This window comes from Platalea leucorodia (genome assembly GCF_965183815.1).
Source record: "Platalea leucorodia genome assembly, chromosome: 4".
Classification (NCBI taxonomy): Eukaryota; Metazoa; Chordata; class Aves; order Pelecaniformes; family Threskiornithidae; genus Platalea; species Platalea leucorodia.
This window is the reverse complement of record NC_138826.1, coordinates 87,824,623-87,850,357: the sequence shown is the minus strand read 5'-3', so window position 1 is coordinate 87,850,357 and position 25,735 is coordinate 87,824,623. Positions and strand designations below refer to the sequence as shown.

Below are 25,735 nucleotides of genomic sequence, written 5' to 3'. Positions count from 1 at the left end.
TTAATACATTGGTAATTGCATATATGAACTCCTTTAGGATTCCTGGGTGAATACCAGCTTATACCAGTGAGTAGCTTTTATTCATTTTATTGCTTTGTTCTAGAATCTCTTCCACTGACGTTTCAATATCAGACAGATCCTCCAGTGACCTCTTTGAATCTACTCCTGCTGCAGAGGTAGGAAATTCCCTAAGTTCTTCTGTGGTCAACATAGATGCAAATCATGCAGTCACTTCTCTCCTATTGCTTCACCTTCTCCAAAACCCTTTTCTACCCTTTTGATCCTCTATTGATCCTTGTATTGTTCCGTAAGCTTCGTGCTTTTGATCTATTTAAAAATGAAGTTATGATTTTTTTTAATTCAAAACCTTTTTTGGCCTGTCTTATTCAGTTTTCACATTCAACTGGATTCAGTTTATGCTTTGTTCTATTTCTCTTGTAAAGAGCGTCTCCTTACTTCTGATAACCTCTTTCATCTGGCTGTTTTGCAATACCAGTCTTTTCCGGGTCTTCTCGAAGTAGTATTTAATAATGTGTTTTCCCTGACTGAATTTTTCTGCTCTGACTTGTTTCTACCTGGCCACTGTCTTCATTTTAGATTCTTACCCTTTTTAATATTAAATAAACTTGTAGGAGACTTCAGGTTTTTTGGTCTTGAGTATATTAGGCTTCCTGTATGGAGTGCTTGTTAGAGATATTTTGGACTGACTGACTGTGGGTATCCCTGTCTGCTCCAAAAAAGTCATTTATAGTGACTAAAAATTTAGTCTTCAAATTACAAACATACACAATGTTTACATGGGAATAAACAGAATCTCCGATTATTACTGTGTTTTCTGTCATCACAGCCTTTATGATCTCTCTGAAACTGTCACAGTGTTACAGTCCTGGCTGTTTGTACTGTAGCTCTAATACGACATTTATCCCATCTATGAATGGGACTGCAAACTGAGAGGAATCTGTATTATCTGTGGCTATAACTGACTGACTTATCTGTCTTTAGCGCAGAAACATAAAACACCACCTTGAAACTATCTAATCTGCCCTTCGGAAGTGATTTGTACCTTGACATTAAAGTGTTGCCCAATTATTTTTTCCCCACCGTTTCTGTTGTGCCAATTATGTCAAAAATCCTCATTTAAAGCTCGTTTTTAAACTCACCATGAATTCTGTTTGAAGTAAATGAGAACACGCAACTGCGTCTTGAAGCTGCTGCCGTGTCAGGACGCGGCCGGCTGACTGTAGGTATTCCATCGCTACTTTTTCTCGTGGGGTCGGCACAGTGACGAAAGGTTCAACACTTCCCAAACTGCTCATATCCAAAGTCAGTGAGACATTGGAGCCTCGTCTGTGTCAGAAAATAATTAAAACAGCTGTATCAGATCTGTGTTAGTGCAAGTCCCATACTCACGCAGCTGATCCTGAGTTACCTATGCACCCTGACTTTCTGTGTAGTCACTGGGAGATTTGGGTGTGCAAAGACTGCAAGACTGGTTTCACTGGAAGCACTGGGTGTCCAGAAAACCAAGATTTTACACAGCATCCTACCTCTTGAATCTAACAACTGATGCTGCAAGAACAGTGTGCTAGGGAGCAACTATTTGGATTATTCTTAAAAGTAGAAACTGCTCCCTATATGCTACTTAATCTTTATGGATGTCAAATGTGAAAGTGGTATCTTGGTAAGGAAGAAATGTTTCACAGAAATAAAGGGGATATATTTCTCTATTATATATAACACAACCTGGAAATAAATATACCATATGTCAGCTGTATGTTTAAGAACCTACTAAAATTAAATATACAGCATGGAGGAGAAACAGTGATAAAATCAGCAGAAATAAGTGGAAAGACAGTGCAAACATCGTACCAAGACAGTGGACAATGCCTCATGTTAGGTAGGAGGGAAGAGAGACGCAATAAACCACAATAAATGAGGTGCATCCCAGGAGGAGGAATAGTCACAGACTTAGAGGGGTTATTCAGAAATGCCAAACATCTCTTGCAGGACAATCAAATTCATCAACATTTCACATTTCTACAGGAAAATAAAGCTGGATTCAACACCACCTTTGAGCTCTGAAAATATAAATAAAGCACACTTCTGCGTGCTTGGTAGGAGCGCTACCCTTTTTGTTGCTTTCTCCAAACAACACTTAAGAAAACTGTCTTTTTTCATAGTTTCAACCTATCGATCCAATGTTATCTACTCAAACCTTAACTTTAGACATATTGATTGCAATAAATCCATGCTCTGTGAATTGCGATGACTAAACACACAATTGTAGGCATTAATCAAAGTTTTTGTGTTTACTAATCAGAAATCAGTACTGTAAGACTGTAAGATTCAGCTGTCTGAACTGGGCTACAGATGCCCAGCTCAGTGTAAACGTCTCTAACATTTACCAAGCAGCTATGCCCATACAGAGACAGGACAACGCAAGTTTCATTCCTACCTCTGCACGTTATCGTCTCTCCGTTAATGTATGCTTACAGGGGAGTTCTTTAAGCTCTTAGTTGCTCTACCATGCTTGGATATATACAACCACAATGTAAGATCTCTGTCTCAAGTCGCTCCTAATAGTCATCCTCCCCGATCGGAATACAGCTCTACACATCGCCCATTTTTAAAATCACATATGTCAGTGATAAACCATTTACTGGTTAATCCATTATCCAGTGACTCCAGTGTTCCCGCTAGGGCTCTGCACGGTTGGGTGCATTTCTTATCGGCAGGAGAACTCCCACTGGGTGAGTGACTGCACGCTGCTCTGGACACTGGGATGTTGTTAAGGTACAACTGTCCCTTTTGCAGTAATACCACATATTATTACAGATATCACACAGACATCATCAGATAGTATCTGCGAGGCAGGTGCTATTAATATTGGGGGAATGCTTTCCTCTAGTCTGCAGCAAAAGTTGCTTGTGTTAATACTTGCTTGTCACTGCCCTTTCGTTATTTAGGGGTGGCCCATAGGTATTTGTCTGCACACATATTTCAGCAAATTACTTGTCTTTTCAGACACTGTGACTCCTTACTTCGTGTTGGTGTTCTGTTTTCTGATACTCTTCTGCCACCAGAATAAGTACTCTTAGCGTTTATTGCTTTCTTCTTTGTTTGTAACCATATGAACACTTTGTTTTTTGTTCTGACACAACTCTGATGCACTTCCCTTCCTCTTGTACATGTCAGCAGATCCTTCAGTAATTTTATTTTAAATTAAACCATTTCTATCATGTCAGTCTGCACGAATAGAAATGACATCAGTCACTCACCTGTCACTTAGGAAAACACAAAGCAACAACGGCCAAGAGACAAGACCACCTGGTGGAATCGGTGAATCTCGCATGGTGCCATAGCGTCCATAAGCCTATTTCAGCTTAGATGATGGGTGGGTGATAGCAAGAGCTTTGCTGCCCAGGCCCGCAGATGGTAACAGTGAGTCAGCGACAGAAGCAGAGGTGGGAGAGGCAAGATGTGCCAAGGCGGCCGCAGGCAGCTGGCTGCCTCCGGGGGTATACGGGGACAAGTTCTGTTGGCAGAGGGAAGTAGGTGGGGGATGATTCTGCTAATTTTGCTAGGAGGTAGGCAGACGTGAAGTAACATCCCGAGTAGAAATGAGTAGTAACTGATATATGCAGAGACTACTAGTAGTGCTCTGTGGCTCACTACACACCGTGCATCGTACCAAAGCCCCCGTCGGCGGTACCAGTGCTCACACCCAAATTCGGAGCGGTGACAGCCTGGTGCCAGGTGGGCACGCCGGGAGCCAGCTGCGGTGGCCGCTCTCTGCCAGACCTTGCGGGAGGGTCCCGGCTCACGTACCCATCCCACCTCCCCGGGGACTGCCCCTGCCTGCGGGGGAAGCCAGTCCCCCAGCTCCACGCCGCTTCTCAAGGAAAACATCCTGTTAGACCTCTTTCTCACAAAAACCCTCCTGCAAAAGCACCTCTTCTGACCACGACTAGCAATTTATTCCACGGAAAAAGGCAGTCCCTCAAACAGGTGGCTCTGAGGGCGTATATTGCAAATGCAATCTTTTGAAAGCAATCCAGAAATCCACAGAAGAGGTGTGCAATGAACCTCTCTAAAACTGTTTAGGCTACCTTTGGTTGAGAAATAGGTAGCGATTTAGACCCAGACATACTTCTGGGAGAGGCTACTGAGATTTCCTAATATAGAGGAAAAGTATTTGCATTGTTCAGTAACAAAGTACAGTGAAAATGTTAATATTTTCTTTGGCTTTTACATTGTTATAACTGACAGTCTTGGCAAAAAGGCTATTTCCTTTTTAACAACAACAAAAAATATACCTGATCTAATTATAACTTTGAGTTTACAGCTTTTACCATCTATGGGGATTGTTGACGAATACCAGCGTTGAGAATCAAATAACTTACCCTGGAAAGAAGAAATCGTTTTTAGCTTCAATTTAACACATTAAAAGCTACACATTGAATAAAAACTGAATATAGGGCAGAAAATAAACTACTTAAAGGACAATGGCCTTTTTAGAAAGTGCATAAGAGGATATACAATAGATAATAGCTCTAAAGATAATTCTTCCATAAAAATGGGCATCTCGAAGAACACTTTTGAAGTAGGATGCTTCACTTAATAAAAAGTTTTTAGTAATGTTTACATTAGCAATACTAACTATTGCCAAGGTTAACATGAATCACGTAGACTTCTTTACTGCATGCAAGACCATGCTGAGGAACAGGCTGAGAACAGGACATTTTTCCTTCTCTTGAAAGACCAGGGAGGGCCTGAACCCATCATGCTCTTGTATGTCCTAACAGAAGATGCTCATAGTCTCAGATTCTTCTCTGGACTCCAACAGTTTCTCTGTGTTCCTCCAACAGTTAAATCCTTCACTTTCTGTAGGCAAGAGTAGAAAGGAAGAATTCTCTTCTCTTTTACTGGTGGAAAGAGGTTAGGTAGTGAGCCCACCTTTTCCCATCTTGCTGGAGGTACTGCAGAAGGCTGGCCACAGAGCAACGAGGAGGTAGCACCTAATCCAAAGCCAACTGACATTTTTGGTAGCTATCCCTTGCCTCTAATAGGTTTTGAATTAAGAAATCACAATCAGACCAGTGGGACCAGTGACACTGCTAGTCAGACAACTAATTTTCTTGGATCCCTCCAAACATGTGGGATATGTTGTGTGTATATATATATATATATTCATCTCCTGACTACATACAGGTATCTTTCCATTTCAAATTAGAGTGAAGGAGCCATACACATGGGGTTTCCCTTTTTTTGTGAATATTTGCAACCCTTTTTTTACCTTTTAAATAACTTTATATTCTTTATGTTCCCCCTGTTAATAATCTGGGCCAAATTAGAGAAGATGATTGTGTTACGGTACACTTCCCCCAGCATCCCCTCGAGGTTGTGTCTTGACGGGGATGAGCATCATGTGAGGAATCTGAGGAATTGTAAACATTCGTGACAACATTACATTAAAATCAGCATGAGATTAACTCTTCCGAAGTTTAACCAGCTGGGACAGCCACCTCATCAGTGGGTACGTGAATAAGTGCAATCAGGAAACCACTTGTGTCTGTGTATTGTCTAGTATCCCAGAGGGGATCTTACTACATACTCACAGCCCTCTTTTCAATTGGGTAATAGGAACAAGTCCACTGATGAGAATCCACTGGAGCATTTTTAATACTACATTTATAGAAGCAGATTTCATTACAGACTATGATTAAAAAAAAAAAAAAAAAGAAGAGATTAATGCAATGTTTGTTTGAAAACTCTCGAAAGGAAGCTCCACCTGTCCACCTCGGAGGGCCACCAGGTTACTAAAGCCTATTAATCATTAGCAAGGTCATTTCCAGGTCTTCCCTGACCCTAAAATTAAGCCATAGCTGGTGATTATGAAAATCCAATTACCCGACACGTTTTCCCAGTTGTTTATTTAAGCTGGGTAATTTCTTTAAATACACGTTCCCATGTTTATTCAGCACTCCTGAAAAATGCAACGCCCAGATTCCCGGTCCTCGGCTTTTCATTCTCTCTAGTGGTTTTGGAAGCAGTGGTGACGGCTGCTGCCCTCCAAGAGCCATTGCCCTCCGACCCCGGCATTGCAGAGGCGGGAGGCGCTTCCTTCTGCGCCCTGGGTCCTCCGTCCCTCTGCCGAGCTTCTGCACAGCCAAGGCGGGAGCTGTGTCAGCCCTGCAGGTGGAAGGAAGCCATTAATTAGCGGGAAGAGCAGCGCTGGCTGCGGCTGCTGGGGAGGGAGTTTGCTTTGGGTCCTCAGATCCCGCTTGTACCAGGGGACGCTCCGCAGGGCTGCTCTCCCTGGGTTTTACTGCAGGGATGATGGGAAAAACACCACGATTCCCCTGTGTGTTTTATTTCTCTAACGCTCACAGACTAGGTCTGGACATGGGTCCTGATTCTCTTCCCGTGCTGGTCCATCTCATCAGCAAATGCATTCAGCTGGGTTTTGCACTGCTGCAATTGCACTGGGAGAGCACAATTAGACACGTGGTTACCACCACTTACTACCTTACCGGTGCCAGACTTCACCTGCTTATCTAGTTTTATGTTTCAGTAGAGTAATTAAAAGAAAAAAAAAATTTGTAAAAAAGGACAATAAAAAAAAAAAAAGGTCTCAGCTTTCCTGCTGCTTTTAGCAGAGTAGCTAAGAGAAAACATGGTCATGCAGATGAACAAATGTGATACCTAAAGCTGTGGTGGGGTGTGAAAAGCACTGTAAATCAGAAAAGGACATAATGTTGTTGTTGTTATTAATCCTGTATTTTGATATAAAATAAATAAAAATAGGATACTGCATAGCTCCCATTGACTTCATCAAGAAAAATCAGTGTTGAAAAAAAGAAAAAGTCAAAAAGCAGAGATACAGAGGGGTCAAAATAATCTTTGCAAAAGACTGAACATACTGCCATTTTCTTTCAGCCTTGGGCAAACAATAACACAGATCTTCTAATATATGACTGAGACATTTCTTCACAAATCCAGATTTATAATATCCATTACAGTCAGTCCTCAGAAGGCTAAGGGATGACTCTCATTTGAAGTAAAATATAATTTGATGAATTTTAAAGTAACATTCACAGTATTATTAAATAGTTGCTTCTAACCAGCATAAGAACAGTTTATATTTTTCACAAATGCTTATATATGATTCTTGCTCTGTACATGCTAGCCTGAAATATGTATCATCACCTTGTACTGCTTATATTACTGGATGTCTTGGGAAAGTAGGGCTGAATGAGAGTATGGTTACATTAATGGATGTGGTAATCTCAGTTTTTTTCTGACCGTCAGCATACTATCTCAAACAAGTCTTCTAAGCATGTGGTAAAACTCCATTATTGACGGCCCAAACTTGAAAAAAGAAGATTCATTTTTTCCTAGGTTTACATTCTTTTCTTGGAAATGCAGAGCTCATCAGGTTCAGTTTTCTGTTGTGCTGCAGCACATGTTAGAGAATATTCTGATAGAAAACCCCAGAAGTTCTGATAATATACAATACCCATTAGTGTAATTATCCTCTTATTTACTCCTACTTTCAACAAAGGTCAATCAATATCATCAGTACTAGTTTGAGAAAATAATGAATAAATAATTCATTATGGAACTATGTGAATGTCGTCCTAATAAATAAATATTTGCACATAGTACTTATTGCATATAACATACTTTTTATTTTTACACTCCTAGGTGCCCTAGGAGTGTAAAAGCATTGCTACACAGGTGCTACGCTTGGCAGATCCCTGATGGTAACTCAGTTTCCCAAATGATCTCTGCTTTGCTTGCTGACAATTCTGGCTTGCCATTGGTTTTCACTTGAACGAGTGCTGCAGCTTTTATGAACCCACTCAGACCTGGGGTTATCAACACTTCTAAGCAAACCAAACCTACATCACACCTAAACTGAAGTACTCAAAAATGAGAAGCTGCGATCAACCAACTAACAAGGCCAAAGAAGAATTAGTGTTGGAAGCGGGACTAAACCCCAAGGTTCCCTAAATCTGTGTCATTTCTCAAGTTACCTTAAGTCATTTTGCAATCAATTGTCATAGGTACTCTTCTCTAAAGGAAATTACTCTTCAACTGATTTCAAGATTCAGTATTATTTATGTCAATCATTTACTTAAAAAAACAACAGCAGAGGAATACAAACTGATTTTGACAGAAAATCCTTAACTATGAATATAAAATGACTGATTTACTTTGCATTAAAGGATAATATGCATTATGGCCAGTCTAAATTGATACAGCTCAATACCTTGAAGGACCTGTTCCACTCAGCTCATGTTTGGTCATTTTGCAGCAACTTTACTATGCATGAAAATAAAAAATGCAGGACCAGAGTTCCACCTTCAGCACTTTGGTGTGCAGGTGGTCAAAACTTGATCTTCCCCCCTGTCCTGCTATCCCCTGACATATCAGTGCTACATAAAACACCAGGAGTTACCTACTGACCTCCTATCATGCCTAGTAACAGTGGACCTCTCTTTTTGTGTAGGCTCCTGGCCTTCATTTCCAAAGCCTTGTTCCTTTCACAGAGTAACCTTCCTCTGGCTCTGATTTTTCCCTTCCAGAGAGGAGATCCCGGACAGATAGGTAGATATTAGCCTGATGTTTCCACAAGCATGCTTAGCAATTCAATTGTTAATATTACTGATATTTATAATATTTCTACTCTGCCTCACAGTCATCTGCACCCAAGACGAATCCTGTAGCCATTTGTGTGGGCAGCCCAATCTCACCAACCATAGGACGTCATTTACAGTGCAGAGGGAGTAATCTGGATATAACACTGAAGCTAATACCTATCACCAGAAAGCCATAGATGGAAAAAATTTAAGCTCAGGACTATAAGGGAGGCAATAGGATGAAGTATGCTAACCCTATGCATCTTCTTGGAAAGAACATCTGCTATTCTGCTCATGTTTGCTCTATCACACGGCTCTCCTCATAGTATTCCAGTGTTGCACTATTATTTTTCCCCACTTATTTGTCACTTGAAAAACTGACGCTTCCTGCCTCTCACTCTGAGGAAGGGGTCTGGAAGTGACGACAGCAAGCCGTGTGCCTACTGAAAGGAGAAGAGGGATATATGGCTGCTGCGAGATGAGACTTTCAATCCTCTGCAGCTTCCTAGCTACAAGAAACCTCCTGGCAGCACCTGGCAGCAGAACCCTCCAACCCTCTCCGAGACCATAGAAACTGATCAGCAGCCTCAGCTATAAAGTTTAAATAGCTTTTCTGGAAAGTGGAGGCACTTCATTTCTCTCCAGAGGGTCTGATCTTGTTCCCACAGCCACGAGTGAGAGCAGGCCAATACCTCCAGCACTAAATTGCAAACAATTCTCAGGATCTACTCACAGCTCAGCATGTCAAAATGAACTGAGGAAACGGTTTTGACAAGTACTTCTGGACTAAGTTTTAAGCAATCAGTATCTGGTTAGGACAGGAATGGCTCAATATCCTGTAGAGGAAAACAGCTGACATGAGAGTAGTTTCAACTTTCCCTCTTTTAATCACGCTTTCTAATGTACTGCCAATTCACTCCTGTTCTGCCCTCGATAAGGCAATGCCGCTCGGCTACGGGAACTGACTGTTCAAAAATGCAAAGCTTATACAACCTCCCATCTTTTCCTGTAGATTATTTCTACAATCAAATTGCATTTTGTCACGCAAACTTCCCTCTCCAATAAAATTTGAATGGTAACATAAAGCTCTGTTTCTGATTCATATTCACATATACGTGTTTTCAGCATGAGTGAAAACTGAGTTAAATGTGCAGAAGTAAAAATAAATGAAGATGCTAGTTTGTTGTGCTTATTTGAGCTGTTTTTTTCAAAGAGCTGAATAAATGTTTACTAATTTATGGTTAATTTGCTTTAGATGGTAGAGCTTTAATTGAATGCAGTCTTGTTTATTGCTATTATTATCTGCTTGCATTGCAGCATTGCTCTATTTCATACTGGAGGCCTCACTGCACAAACATACTGGATGACCTGTTCTCTCTCTGATTAATGCACATGCTAATTTAAACGAAGCTACAATGAATATAAACAAAAGGGATTAAAAGAATAGGGAAAGGGAAAAGAGAATGGAGAGGAATAATAATTAGCTGCTAGGGCTGCACAGATTAAACAAATGCACAACTTAATGAGCTCAGATAATGCATTTATTTAAGGTAAGCCAACAAGAACTGTTAAAAAACCCCATATATTCTGTCTGCTGTATCTTTTGCTGAAAATTAGAAAATAAAAATCAATTTGCAAAATATTTTTGCTCGTATGAGTTGCCCCTCTCTGATTTCAGTTCATAAGCACTACCATGATGCTGTGGAGGAGCTGTAGCCAGGCACCATCATTTCCCATTTAGATCTCTTGTCCAGTTGCAAAGCCTGATTACTTTTCCCAGTGCACGCAAGGCTCACTTTGCTGAGCACCACAGCATGCCCAGAGGGTGCTTGCCTGCAGTATTCAGAGAACCGTAGCCTATCTAAGAGAACTGATCTAATAAATGAGAATGGAGAGGTGCAACGCTACAGCAATAGCTTCTAGGAAGTGGTTTTTTTAAGACTGCTTAACTGAGATTTGTTGCTATTTAGTTGGTCAGCCCTACGGTAAACAAATAAAAAATGGGCTGATCTTAGATTTTTCAGCTTTTAGATGAAAAAAAAGTTTGTGGGTTTTGGTTTTTTTTTTTTCATAACAGAAGCCTTATCAATAAGTCCATTTAGCTTCATGTATTCCATACGAATTAATCCCTTAAGCATAAACTCTACCTCCATCCTGTACCTGCTGCTCATCTAAGGAATATAAACTATAACCCTGAAATCCAAACAAGCAAATATATAATCTATTCACACATTAATGTCCTTCAATACTCTTTTGAGGCTTTAACCGAAACCAGCTGACTTGGAAAAAGACATGGGTAGGGGTATTCTTAATGTAAATGGGCAGTATCTTCAGACAGTATCAGTAAGAGAAAATTATTTTTTATTGTGACTTGAAGACTAATCAGTACAATGAGTTCTTTCCTGGTGAGTTTGCCGTTTGGGAAAGACAGGAAGGAACATCTGGGAAAAGAGGCGTTTACTACACCCTGTCAACCTTAAGATAATAAAAAAGCACATTCCTTGTTTATTTGACTTGGTCTTCATTATCTTTAAACTACTGCAAGTGTCACACAGAAGATTTCTAAGCAGACAAATTAATTGTTAGTGCACTTTGAAGAAATTACTGAACAGCAGCAGTTCCTGAAGAATGTAAAACCTCCAGGCCCACACCATTGCTCAACAGAGCTGCGCCATCTATGGACATTTCTAAAGGGAGCGGGCGAAACTGCTCCGCTCAGCCAGACAGCGGACAAAGCGTCTAAGGCTGCCTGTACAGACCAAAAACCCTTCTAGCTCACACACTTTGGAAGGCACAGTCCCATTTCCAGAGTGACTTACGTGCTTAAGTTATACTATGAGCTGATGGGATTTAGGCCCTTAGAGGCAGGAACCACACACGTGCACTTAGGTCTGCCATTTAGCTGCTTCTGAAGTTTCCAGAGCTGACACCTAAGCTAGGTATATAAACCTTCCTCTCTTCGCAGCTTTTTCTTCTTGATTCGCTTTAGTAGTCTGGCTTTCCAGCCTTGCTTTCTATGGGAAGGCTTGCTCAAACAAGTAGATTAATGTGCAAAGAGCCTGGATTCCGTTTGAAAATGAAGTTTAGGAAATCACCTTCGGCTTGCAATTTGAAATGGAGCAATGCTTGAATGCTTTTAAAAGACAGCTGTAAATGTCTGCATACCAAGGTGTACTTTGTCTTGCACTTCAGAGATTAGATAGACCTTTGAAAGAGGTATTGCCAAGCTGTGCAGTCCCATTTAGGGCTGAGCAGCTGATGAGGGACAGATAGGTAAGTGACCTGGAGCCCCCTTCTACAGAGCTCTGCAGATCCCTTGAAGGCCACGGCCCTGGCCACTGCCTGCCTTCATCAGAGATGTTTCTGTAGGGGAGTACATAGGCTGGGCTGTAGAGAAGGGAAACACACCTGTACCTGTGCCCAGAGATGAAGGCACGGGCCAGAGCAAAGGCTTTCTGGATCTACTATTCCTCATACACACCATCAATGAGTCAGTACAGACTGGAAATGTCAGAGCGAAATAATTATAATTGCTTCAGATTCATAGTTCTCCATTAGCAAAGGATTCATGGCATTAAGAAACTTAAATCACTTGATTTAAATTCACTTGTAGGAATTTGAATAGAGGAGGGAAATGCGAGAAAAGCAACGTTCCTCTAAATGCACACTGCATTATGAAATAATGAGAAAGGAGGAGAAGTCATATCTGAAAGACAAACCAAACTCCCTCCCAACCTGACCTCTGCCTCATCTACGTCAGTACAAACGCTCTCAACAGACAGGGCTCCATACAGCTAATGATGTAATACGGGTTAGATTAAGATACATTGAAGGGAGCGATGTAGAAATATGAATTTAAATTTGGTGTACTATGTAAGACCAAAGGTTGACCAGTATCCTGTTTTCAACAATGGCCAGCAAGAGGAGGTTTAGGGAAAGAATGCAAGAACAAAGCAAGCAGGAATTACTGATTACTTAATTAACGCTGTTACTTATTTTTAGTAAGCATCCAGCTTCTGACAATCTGTCGTTTAGAAACATCTTGGACCAAAGGTTGCTTCCACATCTTTGTGTCGGTGTCTTCTCTTCTGTGATTTTTCCTTCAGACAGCTTGCTTAGCCCACCTTACGACCTTTGCACTGTCCCAGGAAAATGATGAGCTCCATAGCTGGGAGACAGGCATTAGTGAACACTAGACATGGGGACTAGAGGGGTATTTAGGCCATCTACATTTGGGGAAAACCTTGGGATGCAGCAGAAAACATTTATTTTATTCTAATCTTATCAGTAAATTGCAAATGCATTCTCTGTAGCTAGAGGATTACCTTTGGGATTAATTACAATACCAGCTTTCTGCTTTTCACAATGCCTTCTTCTTTTGCAAACCTATTCAGTATTGTGCTCTGTGGGCCAAATTCTCTTCCCAGATACCTCTATAAATCCACTGAGGAAAACAAGCTAAATAGAGTCTAAACTGAAACAAGACCATGCAAATTGGATTTATTAGCTGTTTTGTACTTTCCTACTGTTCTGATTGCTTTCCTTCATTTGTTGTCAGGCTACACTGTTACGTCCACTATCAAATCCAGGGAAAGGAACTGACGGCCTCTGGACTATGCAGCAGTCCTCCGGTGGCATTTGCTACAACTCAGGAAGGATTTGAGACATCTCCAAGACAGGAGATGCAGCTGCCAGGGGGACAGTGGGAAGCGGAAGCGCCAGCCCTGGCGGAGGGGCAGGCTCCGCTGCCTCCTGCCCCGCACCGGCCCCGTCTCTCGCTGGCAGCACGGCTTTCCAGGGAGCTGCTATTGGTCATCCCGAAGCATCGGGACTGAGTTCCCTAGAGAAACATTGTACTTAACGACATTTTTCTGTGTGGGAATTATATACAGTACTTCCCCTTCTGATGCCTATCGCATATTTGAGCAGTTATTTGAAGTCGCTCTGTTCTGTTTTGCTCCTGTTATCAAATCACAGTACTAACATAACAGGGATAATTATAGTTACCATAAATTAATAACAATGATACACACAGTTTGTTAAGCATCAAAAGTATATTCTTTGATAGGGAACATAAGGGAAGTCCCTGTCCCAGAAAGAAATATCACTGTCGTAGCTTCTTACAGACTCCACCGGTTAGAGAACTGAACAAAGAGTTCAAGAGTCCAGGTGTTTTATGAAGAGAGGGCACTGATTTGCAAGATCATCTTGGATCAGTCACTTAACCAATTAACGTCTCACTTGCCTTACATGAAAATAATAAAAGCTGCTCCTGAAACATGTTGTTCATACTCAGCGAAGGTTCAAAGTCAAACCAAACTGATGCATCAGCTTGGGTGTGATCGTATCAAAGCAGACAAACAACTCTAGCAAGAACCTGGCTGAAATGTCAGTGTTGTCTGAAATCAGCTGCTGCCTCTGGGCAGTATTTCTTGGGCTGAGCCATTCTCATAGCATACTCTGGGCGTCCTCATCTCTGCCACGATGCTATTGCTTTTCTGTTTCCTGAGGCTTGCCTGATTGTCTGCATGAATCTACTACCTTGTCTGATGTTTAGATTGTAAGTTTTTTGGATAGAGGATCGTTTCATTTTTGTGTGTATACGGAGCCTTGCACAGAGGGATCCTGATCTGTGACCGAGGCTCTCAGGTACTATATTAATAAAAATGCTAAAGAGAATTTCCCCTAAGAGCTGAGAAATAGTCTGACCCACAGATTTACATGCAGTATTCTTTGAGGAAAGGTGTATTTGCAAACAAGGGATATTTCTGCTAGTTAGCATTGTTAAGCTTTCTGTACATACTAACTCTGACTGTGTAAGAGATCTCTGCTGAATTTCCAGAACTGCTTTTTTCTGAAAAGAAGCAGTATAATTAGTCAACTGTCATAATTTGTAAGTGTTCTCCTGACAATGCACAGAAATAAAATGAATTATGGTTGCATTCAAAGAAGAGATTCATGGCCTGGAATATTAACTGATGGCTACAATATAAGCTGGATGCTTAGTAAGTACTGTCCAGTACATGGCTTCCTGCAATTCAAAGATATACTTGGATATTTTATATTGCAGTTTTGGAGGTGCTTTGATGTTTTTCTTTTCTCTCTTTAACTGTGTTCTGTGTCTGTTCTTAACATTTTAAGTTAAGGGGAACTGAGGTAAATCCAGCTTTAGGCTGCCCTGCAGAACAGTTTTCCAGAAGGAATGGCATGATCAGTGAGAAATATGTTCTAAAATAAGAGGGAAGGTGAATATTTCGGTTTTAATTTGAGGCAATGGCCTTTTTCAGACATTAATAGGAGCATTCAAAGAGACTTCTATAAAGCCCCCAAATGTGAAAAGTCAACCTTTCTTGTAAATTACAAACCCCTGTCTATCTGATAGGGATGCTCCCTTCTACATCAGTTGTTTATTTTATGGAAATCAGTACCTGTGGGTTCTCGTCAAGGACTCATGAGATGCAATGTACCTCATCCTGCTTATAACCCAGTCTCACAATGAAACTGGTTCTCTTCTCCCTCTCTTTGTCCCATAGCACGGCATTTCCAGCCTGCCGATGTGAAAAGGCGATATATTTGGTTGTAAATGTCACAGATGGACACATCCTGCTAAGGGGCTGAGCCGAGCTTCTCGGAGAATTCCAGTTCAGCTAATGTGCATCTCCTCACTTTCCCAGATGTCCCCCTCTGCCTGCCCATTAGGACAGCTGGTGAAGCAGTCACAGGAACCCTGCCTGGGATGGTCGACCACAGAAGTGAAGCGGAGGCAGAGAGGAGCTGAGGAAATCAGTCACTGGAAAGCTGCGTCGGAGTTTAACCCTCTGACCAAACGGCGCTTAAAAACCCAAACCCGCTGCTGGACAAGACAAGGGGATTACTCACACGACTCAAATTACTCATGTGCCCGGGGCAACAATGGCTTCTCTGATCTTAGGCCTGAGAATCATTTCAATATTAACATGGATATTCCCCCTCGGTTTCTTGTGCCGTGTGTTACTTTTCAAAAGATCAGCTGGACGAATCACTGCAAAACCACCAAAACTGTCTACCAGATGGCGGCCACTGATTAATTTGTCTTAACTTAAGCCAAAAAGGAAGAAAATGCGATGGGTGGAGCAGTAAAGACAAGCACAATCAACATCCGACCAAACAGGGTTTCCTGTCACCTTGGGAACGACACCGATTGGCACCACGGTTTCCTGTGTACAAGCTAAAACCAGTAGCAACTGGAGTAACAAGAATAAATGCCAGATAAGAGACCTGGGAATACAATAAAATTATTACAAAATTCCTGACTGAACCTCACAAGACGGTAAAGGCATAACCAAGGGTAGGTATGGGCTGCATGCTAAACTGAGCATGAGAGAAGAGGACTACGAAGCCGCACCAGAAGAATTTCTCCAAACAAGGGTGGGCTTAATTTGCCTGAATTATCCACTCCCAGAAATGAATGTCACGTGCTCTGAAGAGCTTTTAGTTCTTTGCAAGAGGAAAAAAAAGGGATGTGGGACAATTTAAAGCAGAGATGGAGCTAGGAGCGGAAACGTACCGTCTACCCACGCTAATCTGAAGTAATTTGCAAGAGGTGCTAGAGACACAGGGGAAGGGACTGTGGGTGTAAGTTCAGGCGATGGTACATAGTTATTTGCATCTATTTATTTAGAGCTCTAACCACAACCAAAAGACCTTCTCCACCAGCCAGGAGTCAAATAGTTAAAATATGGTTTTTAAAGGGTCTTTGTTAGGCTGGTGCCTGAGTTCACTTCCCCTCCAGAGAAAGGGGACAATTCACATTCCTGCCCTCTTCCTACACTGCAGATAAGCAAAGACGTCTGTAATGGGTTGGACAGAACAGCCGTTTGTGCAACTCAGAGGTCCAGCGCTTGCAAAAAGCTTCCAGAGTGACTGTGCGCTAACAGAAATGTTACACAAATGCAAGTTGGAGGTAAAACGTTATCCTCTCTCTAGTCATGAATCCACGTGCTAAAACAGACCCCTCGGGCACTGAGCAGGAGACCCTCACAGCTGGATCCCACTTCATGTTCCCCATTACTTAGACCAGTTTCTCCCACCTCAGTAGCCCAGGTTTTCAGCCCTCACCCTGTCACCCAGAGTGCAGGTGCCAGGTGCCATGGTGTGGCTTTCCAGCTAGTTGAGATGGCCTGAGGAGGAGGGAAGCCACAACACCGGGCTGCGGGGAGATCCTGCACTGAAAGGAGCGTTACTAAAAGGCACAGCCCGTAAGCAGCTGCCCACGATCAGGACTGCTCCCCTCACGTCAGCTGCTACACCAGCTGTGCACTTCTTCATGTGCAAGCTACATCTAGAAAAAGAAATTAAAGAGTGCCAGGAAACAATCCCAGGCACGGAAACTCGGTAATCGATATTGCTACGTTTCAAGCCTTGCAGCCCTGGCTTGTTTTCAGTCTGTGCCAACAAGAGCGCTCCAAAGCAATTCACTGGCGCAGTTTGGGAACCAGCACATGCACAAACCATTCCCAGTAGGCAGTCTGCATCCAGCCCCCACTCTTTTGGAGGTGAAGGGAGCTTGGCAGCATGGACACAAACTAATCTCTGCTAGCTGGCCTCAGTGCTATAAGTGTTTCTGGCTGTATTGAATTTATTAGCGCATCTTACAGACCAGGACTGAACACAGCTGAGAGGTCTGCCAAATGAGAGAAATGTATTTTTAGGTCCTTCAGAAAGTGCTTTTATTTTTTTTAATTGTATTCTCTCACTCTTCTTAAATGATGTGTACAAATAGTAGCACATAGGACTTTTACTGTACTTCAGGTTAAGGTTCTCATCTTTGCTACATCTCTTCAGACGGACATGCCAGCCAGCCAGTCTCAATCCAGCAGTTAGGAGCATGGCTGGAGGAGGTTTATGTGCCATGCCCAAAGTGCTCTAATGAGTCGGTGGCAGAGACGGACCGGAGCACACAAATTCCTGCCTCCCACCTCAAACTCAGTTTACTGGTCCCTGGTGCTTTGCAAATTCCTTCTGATAGGATATCACCGTAAAATTGTTCTCCAGCTAGTACTTTTGTGTTGGCACATAGCTGTGCTTTGAACAATTACACTGACATTTTCCTGAAAACAATCCCTAGGATTTAAATTAAGAATGCAGAAAGCATATTCAGCTCCACACAATAGGGTAAATTTATCCTCCAAATCTATGCAAAGCTAGTATATTTTAGCCAGGAAATTCAAGGCCCCTTCCTGTAAATATATTAAGTTCCCATGCTTGTGTCATAAACTACAAAACCTGGCATGTTTACAGTAGTCCAACTGCAAGGTGCTACCCTCTGAGCATTACTTGAAATGATTACTCACAATGGACAGTTTTGTATAAAGATAACAGATCAGCAACACCATAATTATATTTGCAGCAACTGTGCTTTGTGATCTAAAAGTCAGAACAGAACCAGAGAGAATTGTTGGAAATTCTTCTCATCTATTAGAGCGGAGATTTGGTTGAACAGTGATATCCTGAGATGCAGCTGCCATTATATTTATGAAGCAAAGAGCACATCAGGTTTTTTACCCTGGTTCCAACATTTCGTATGAGGTTTTATTTGGTATACAGTATTGTTAAGATAATGATTCATTTTAACAGATCCTGCTTTTCTAACACCAGGAAAATAGGTATTACAGTTAGTGTTTGTCATCCACAGCATTTGTCATCCAGATGGCAATCGACAGGGCACAGGAATTGTATAGGTGGCTGGAACAATAGTTTAATTTCTGTGTCTATGGAGAATAAATAATAAAAGGGAATAGTTATCAATATTAACATAGGAATTTTCTTCCACCTCCAAACTTGAAGCCCAAACTGGCCACGATTTTCTCTGTAAAGGTGTCAAATACAAGATGCTTTTTTGAGGAAGGATGCCAAAGGAAGACAGAGAACAATAATTGCTCTCATTATTGGTGTGACTAGATGTGTGAGTACCTTTTGCTAATATGTTCCTGATTCAAACTTTATCTTTTGGCAGTGAGTTCCACACACTACTATGGGTTATCTGAATACTTTTTTTTTAATTATTTAAAAATATATTGCCTTTCTTTTCCATCAGAATATCTCTTTTTCTCATCTTATAAGGAAGTGGACAGAGGTGAGCATTTAGCAGCTTTATAATGCACATTATTTTAAGTTTTATTTCATTACACTTACAGTGAGCTATACTCACTATATGTCCACTGAATACTTCTTAGAGATGGAGAAAAGAAGTTTCCTGTCAATTTACAGGCATCTTCAGGAGGGTAAGAGAAATCTCACTGGTTACAGTCTATTAACCATGGCATACAGTTTTTATAGTATTGCTCTGCTTTGTGGGGAAAAGTAACATCACGCACAGCTCTCACAATCAGAGTTCAAGCGACGATTCAGTCCTATCTGTTATGTTTGTAGGGAGTTACATTTGACATTGATTTAGGTGATTTTCCCCCTACTATTCTCTGTTCTGATGCCTACCGATTTTCTCTAGAGGTTGCAGACTTGGTTGCACAGTGTATGTTGAACAATGTCAGTGAGCAGCCCTCTCTTCTCCAGTTTTGCTCACACTGGTGTTGCCTGCCTTCCCTTTCACAGAGTATCTTCTGTTTTCCTGTGTCCCAGCAGTGCCTCCACACTGTTGCAGAACTGTTTTATTTCACATTTAAAAAATATTTTATTTCACTTATGTGCCAGGTTTTTGCTCTATTTGCCAAACTTTTTCTCTATTATATTCTCCACTCTCTTGTATTTACTTGCAGAGAAAAAAAAATAGCACGAAGCACAGGTAAAATGTTACTTGATCTGAATGAGAGTCCTGCATGCCCCTAGCATCCTGATATGGGAACATGAAGAGCTCTCCCATTTAGACAGAATAATTTTCCAATGAATATGTAACAGACTGAGAAAACACAGTGCTGTGATTTTTCCCACTGATTATTTAGATGTAATAACCACAGTTTTAGGTCTCTGTGGCTAAGATGGAATACAAATGCTTGAGAAGACTTCCCAAAGCACTGTTTGTGTTTTTTAACACACGCAGTAGAAGAGCTATTTTCAACATATTCTTTTCTTCCATGTACTTTTGCATGCTAGATAGTAACTAATTTGAACAAGACAGTATAACAATATACTAGTTAGTTGAAATCCAGTTGTCATAGTCACAAATAATACTGGAACTAAAACTCACAGCAGCAGTGGCTGGAGGAAGCGTAAATCCAGTTGTAAAACAAGTGAATACTGTGCTGGTGTGGTAACTTATTTATATTTATATCTCCACCACGTTTTAACAACTCACTGCTTGTACTAAGAATTTTCAATGCTTGACACGTCAGAATGAAATTTAAAATATCACATCCCAGTTTACCAGGTTCTGATTTTGGCTGGGACCATTCATATCAAGATGAATTTTGGGCCAACCAGCAGAATAAAAGGAAGCCTTACTCTGCTGAAGGAAAAAGTATGTATTATTCATATAGACCTATAAAAGCCTAAGTAGAAAGATAAACAGTGATGCAATATTCATGGATACGCTCACGGAAGAGAAAAGGATCATTTACGTCCTAAATTCAGGCGTCGGTGCTATGATATTGTGACAGTCCATCACCGAAGACACCCACGGAGGAACATTAGCTCTCCCGCTCCTTTGGTCAGTAACAGCACTGTGTGGGTTGCTGATGGAGAAGGTCTTTGCTGCAAAGGAGCAGCAGTTGTGAAAACACCAGAAGAGAGCAAATTTGGAGCATTCTGTACTGAGTGATCCGGAGGATGCCAGGAGGCTCTGCAGACAGCCCTTCCCTTGCCTGCCCTGGCATCTACCATTAACTGTAATAGAAAGGGGTCAGTGCCTCTCACCTCCACACCCATCGGTCCATCCTCCACCCTTGGCCACCACCGCTCCTTTCCTTCCCCAACTGCATGCTGCACATGGGCACGCATCCCTGATCAGCATCCAGGAAAACAACTTGCCTCCCGAGGCTGCTGGGCCAGTTACTATCCTGATTACGTGACCACCTTCTCTCCTCCAAGAGCTACAGGTACTGATAGATGAAAAGCTGGACATGAGCCGGCAATGTGTGATCGCAGCCCAGAAAGCCAACCGTATCCTGGGCTGCTTCACAAGAAGCCTGGCCAGCAGGGCGAGGGAGGGGATTCTGCCCCTCTGCTCTGCTCTGGTGAGACCCCCACCTGGAGTACTGCGTCCAGCTCTGGGGTCCTCAGCACAGGAAGGACGTGGACCTGTGGGAGCGGGTCCAGAGGAGGGCCACAAAAATGATCAGAAGGATGGAGCACCTCTGCTGTGAGGAACGGCTGAAAGAGCTGGGGTTGTTCAGCCTGGAGAAGAGAAGGCTGCGGGGAGACCTTATTGTGGTCTTTCAATACTTAAAAGGGGATTATAAGAAAGATGGGGACACGCTTTTTAGCAGGGCCAGTAGCGATAGGACAAGGGGTAATGGTTTTAAACTAAAAGAGGGTAGATTCAGACTAGATATAAGGAAGAAATTTTTCACGATGAGGGTGGTGAAACACTGGAAGGGGTTGCCCAGAGAGGTGGTAGATGCCCCATCCTTGGAAACATTCAAGGACAGGCTGGATGGGGCTCTGAGCAACCTGATCTAGTTGTAGATGTCCCTGCCGATTGCAGGGGGGACGGACCAGATGACCTTTAAGGGTCCCTTCCCTCCCAACGCATTCTCCGACGCTGCCCACGCAGAGGCAGGCCACCCCGCCGGCAGCGCGGGGCGGCGGCAGTGCCGCCCGCCGCCTGTAGGTGTCACCCTCCCCGCGCCGGCCGCCCGCCGGCAGCCGGGCACGGGCAGCGGGGCGGGGTGCGCCCGGCAGCCCCCTGCGGCGGCTCCGCGCGCCGGGTAGGGCAGAGGCGGCACAACCCGCTGGGGAAGCTGTGCCTTACAGAAACAGCCCAGTGAGAGGCTTTCCAGATAGGCAGAAAAAAATGTACACGGACTTGGCTCTAGTATTCAGAAGCACAACGCGTTTTAAGAAGCTGGACAAACTCCCAGAAACGTTTTGATTTACGGACAGCTGTCCGTTAACAATTGGTCTGCCTCTGTACCAGCCGATGTTATTCCTATGAAAAACGGAAAGGTTCAGAGGGCCAGATGCTGATGCGGTGCTTTGTGAAAACGCAGTCCCACCATACTTTTGCACTGAGCTACGGTCCTCAAAGCAGCACCCAGTGTGCAGAGCAGGGAGGGCCTGAGAGGCAGGCAGCATCCGGATTTTCTGCCCCATCCTTCGGAGACACTGCCGCAAACGTCCCGCCCAGGTGGCTAGGCACAGCGGTTGGCTCACTCCCTGGTGGGGCCCGTGGTCCATTGATTCCTCTTTGAAGAGATACAGTTTGGTCTGGATCATACGAGGCATTTCATGACTATGGGTCACACTTAAGGAATCAAACTAGGGAGTTTGGATGGTTAGAAAATACTGCTCAGGAACCACCGTCAAGCCATCAGGCCAAAGGATCTCAATGCTAAGTTTGTCAAGGAGCCCCCATGCCCACACTAGCCTGCCAAGAGCTTCTTCCCCTGGCAGAAACCAAAATCAGGTGTCCTGGTTTCAGCTGGGATGGAGTTAGTTTTCTTCCTAGTAGCTGGTATAGTGCTGCGTTCTGGATTTAGTATGAGAATAAACCACGACATCGGGGTAGCAAACATTACTGAATGGGTGCCCCCAAGCTGTGGCTATGAGCAGGAGGGGACCTCCAGGCTTGATCCCACTCTATGCTGACACAAAAAGGGCTGCGAGCAGGCTGTTTTGTGCACAGTGTGCTGCTTGCAGTGTGCAGACCCGTGCTGTAAGGTCCACCGCTCCCATGTGTACTGAGGATGGCCCAAGGTTGCCTAGTGCAAGGCTGTTGTGGGGCAGAAAGGTGGAGAGGGGTTTTAAACTGTCCACATACCTGGTCATTAGATGTCTAAGGCAAAATGTGTTGCTGCATTACTATTTTTTGCCTCCAATGCTTCTGTGTGTCAAAATGTATGTAAGTTTGTTCATAGTACTGGATATAGTAAATAAATAAGAAATATATATAATAATAGCTGCTTGTTTCAGAGGAGGAGAAGACAACCTATCTCCTAAAGTTCTCTCCCTAACATCCCTAGACCTTCATATCACTGAGCTTGAAATAAACTTAAACCACCATTTCTTAGAAGTGGACTTGGGCTGATGAAGTGTAACTGTGTTAAACATGACAAAAAGAACTGCAGAATGGGACGTTATCAATCACAATTGTTTTCACTTTTTCACAATGGCCTATTAGTGTTCTTTTACAGTAGAAACTGAAGTGCTCAGTTCCTTTAACTTCTTTTTCCTTAGTAATAAGCTGAAATGCCTGGTTTATTTGATCAAACATCAGGTTTAGTTTCCTGTTTGTATCTCAGCTCTCCATTTTGACACAGCTGACTCAGAACTTTGTCCTTCCAAAGGATGAAATTTGGTTTAGGAGTATTAAATGCTGAGTTCGTATCTGCGGTGGTGGAAATTAGGATCCTAGATCAATAGTTTTTGTTTTCTTTGTTTAGGCAATGGAAAAATTTCTTCCCCAGTCCTTAAGTACAAACACATCTACAAATTCCTTCACCCCAATCCCCCTCAACTATTATGTATGCTGTGTTAGGTACTAGGTATTATAAACTAGCTATATGATCCCCATGCTTGTGTGCTTTATTTTTAGGGCCTTCTGGAATGACAGCAACTATCAAAATGTATGTAGTTGCTTCCTCCATTCCTTATTTTTTTAGCTGCAGTGATACCACTACATATTTTATGACAGCTCTGCCTTTCAGCATCTTTTACCCACGGAAGACTCAATCCCCCTCCCTTAGCTCTGTCTGTGGCTCATAAAGCCATTGATAAAATCTCTGTCACTGAAATCCTGTGGTTCAAGCTGAATCAGGGTTACTGCTCAACTCTGAGAGTCCTCACAGACAAGGCTGTGCTTGGTCTCCTTTTCATTCTGATTTCCCCGTCATATCTGCGTGGTGTCTGTTCTTTCATCTATCGTCTGTGTCGGGGTAGAAGAGTTCAGTTGCCCGGCTGCATGCTACGTTAGTTATTCAGAGCACTGATGCTTTATGAAACTGGCCTGCAGACATCAGGCAAGAAATTATATAGGTTTTGAACAGAGGAGAGACAGATGTCAGTGTGCATTGTCCTGTGGGAAGAATAACTAATTTTATAAAAAGAGCACTGGCCCAGTTTTTGAAAGGTAGAATGAGTGGCAAGGTTTGGTGCCCAAGTATTTCTGAGGAGCTGCACACGAGGGTCGGTTTCATTACTAATCACTTCTTTCTCTTTTTTGTAAAGCCTGTAGACCTTGGACTCTATCCCGACCATCATGGAAAGCTGGATTTAAGAAGAAAAATTATCAAAAGGTGATAATGGAAACACTGTCTGAGATTGGTAAATGCACTCAGTTGGTGTAAATATTTCTTCTTTCCAAGTTTCCCATGTGCTAGGGACTCCCTGACAACGAGAACGTCCTTTGCTGACAAAACATAACCAGCCCTTGTGCCTTCTGCCAGGATCTCCAGGATCAAAACAGGCAAAAATCAATGGAAAATGAAAAATTATTTCCTTGGAGTAATTGTTGGAAAGGGAAAGAAACAAATTAGCAAAACGAATTCCAGTATTGCAGTTAATCTCAGCCCAAACTTCTGGACCTTTGCTCATATGAAAAGGAAAGGAGAGAATACCCATGAGATAGATAGCAACACACCAAAATCCCGCTTCTCAGATGTCCGTATGGGAAGGTCTCCCATTCATTGACAGAACAGACACATATGAAATCATGCAGCATGACTATAACAAAGCAGAATAAATCCTGAAGGCGATGGGCACCATCCTACCTTTCCTGGAGCCCCACAGGTTTCATTCTGAAAGGAGACGGACTGGCACACAGGGGAGGTTTGAGCTCAGGAACACATTGGCCTTGAGGGTCCACTACAACATTGACAACCTTTGGAGCCTGTTCAGGCTGGACCATGCTGTTGGTGGTCTTATACTCGGACAGAGATGTCTGCAGGCGAAGGGGCGAGAGGTGGATCTCCTGCTTCTTTTCCTTCTCTTGTCTCAGTGACAACTGGATCTTCTCCTTTAATCTGTACAGAACCTACAGAAATAAAGAGGAAAGCTCAATCTCAATTCCCTGGTAAACACAGCAAGGAACGTATCACAAATGCTGGATAAGATTGCTATATGTGGCTTTCATTCCTAGAAGGTAAGCCACAAGTTGTGTTACACGGCGTTTCCCACAACAGGATAAGTATTTCCATTACATAAACCACAGTGTGTACACGTGGGCGGTAGGGATTTTAACAGTTCTGATTGTGAGCCAGTAATTATTTGCAATACCAGCAGCTGTATTATTAAAGGTGCAAATAACATAGAATGGAAAATAGTTACAAAAGACACTGTGAGGAAGGAAATACTGATAAATAGAGTAATTGTAGATAAATTTGTAAGAATTTTAACACAAGAGAGACAATGGCACAAAATAAAATAGATGCTTATGATATATCCAGGTACACATGTCTAATTATAGCAGCCTCAATTTGTTTTAGAGCAGATGTTCTTAAAAGCTCTTACTCATTTTGCATGGAGCTGATGGTTGAACAGAGTAACTTTACTAGGACACTTTTGTAACGGTAGACTGCTACTACTCTGAAATACTCCTCAGGATAAGGATATCCCTCAATATCCTCAAAGAAACATAAATTGTTCTGGAATAAAGCTGAAGCGATGCATGGCCTACGAAGCTATTTAAGCATCTGTTCAGAACAGTGTGTTTTACAGTTACCAAGACATTGACGTCTGAACATACTGTAATACCAGGATTCTCTGTCCACCTATTGCTTATGAACTTGAATATCATATATCTGCAGCAAAAAAGCTTTTCAGAAGTTGCACTGATCCTCTTCCACTGAACTCCACACTGACGCTGCTGGGCACCAGCTTGGCGAGGACTGGTGGGTAGCGTGTGCTTGGTAATGTCACTCCAGAGGAACCTGTGTTACGCCTATTTAACACATCTTCTCTCTCTTGAGGGGAGTGCAAACAATGATTTCTAAGCCATATTT

At 42.5% G+C, this 25,735-nt stretch overlaps 1 protein-coding gene across 1 annotated transcript in view; it reads right to left on the bottom strand.

Moving 5' to 3' along the window:
- Positions 1-25,735, bottom strand: part of PTPRR (protein tyrosine phosphatase receptor type R) — a 153,410-nt gene that overhangs the window by 33,968 nt on the left and 93,707 nt on the right. Inside the window, exons 6-7 of the mRNA XM_082308958.1 lie at positions 24,506-24,768; positions 1,161-1,347 (exon numbers count right to left, since the gene is read on the bottom strand). Of these exons, the coding sequence (XP_082165084.1) occupies positions 1,161-1,347; positions 24,506-24,768 (450 nt within the window). The remainder of the gene's footprint in view (positions 1-1,160; positions 1,348-24,505; positions 24,769-25,735) is intronic.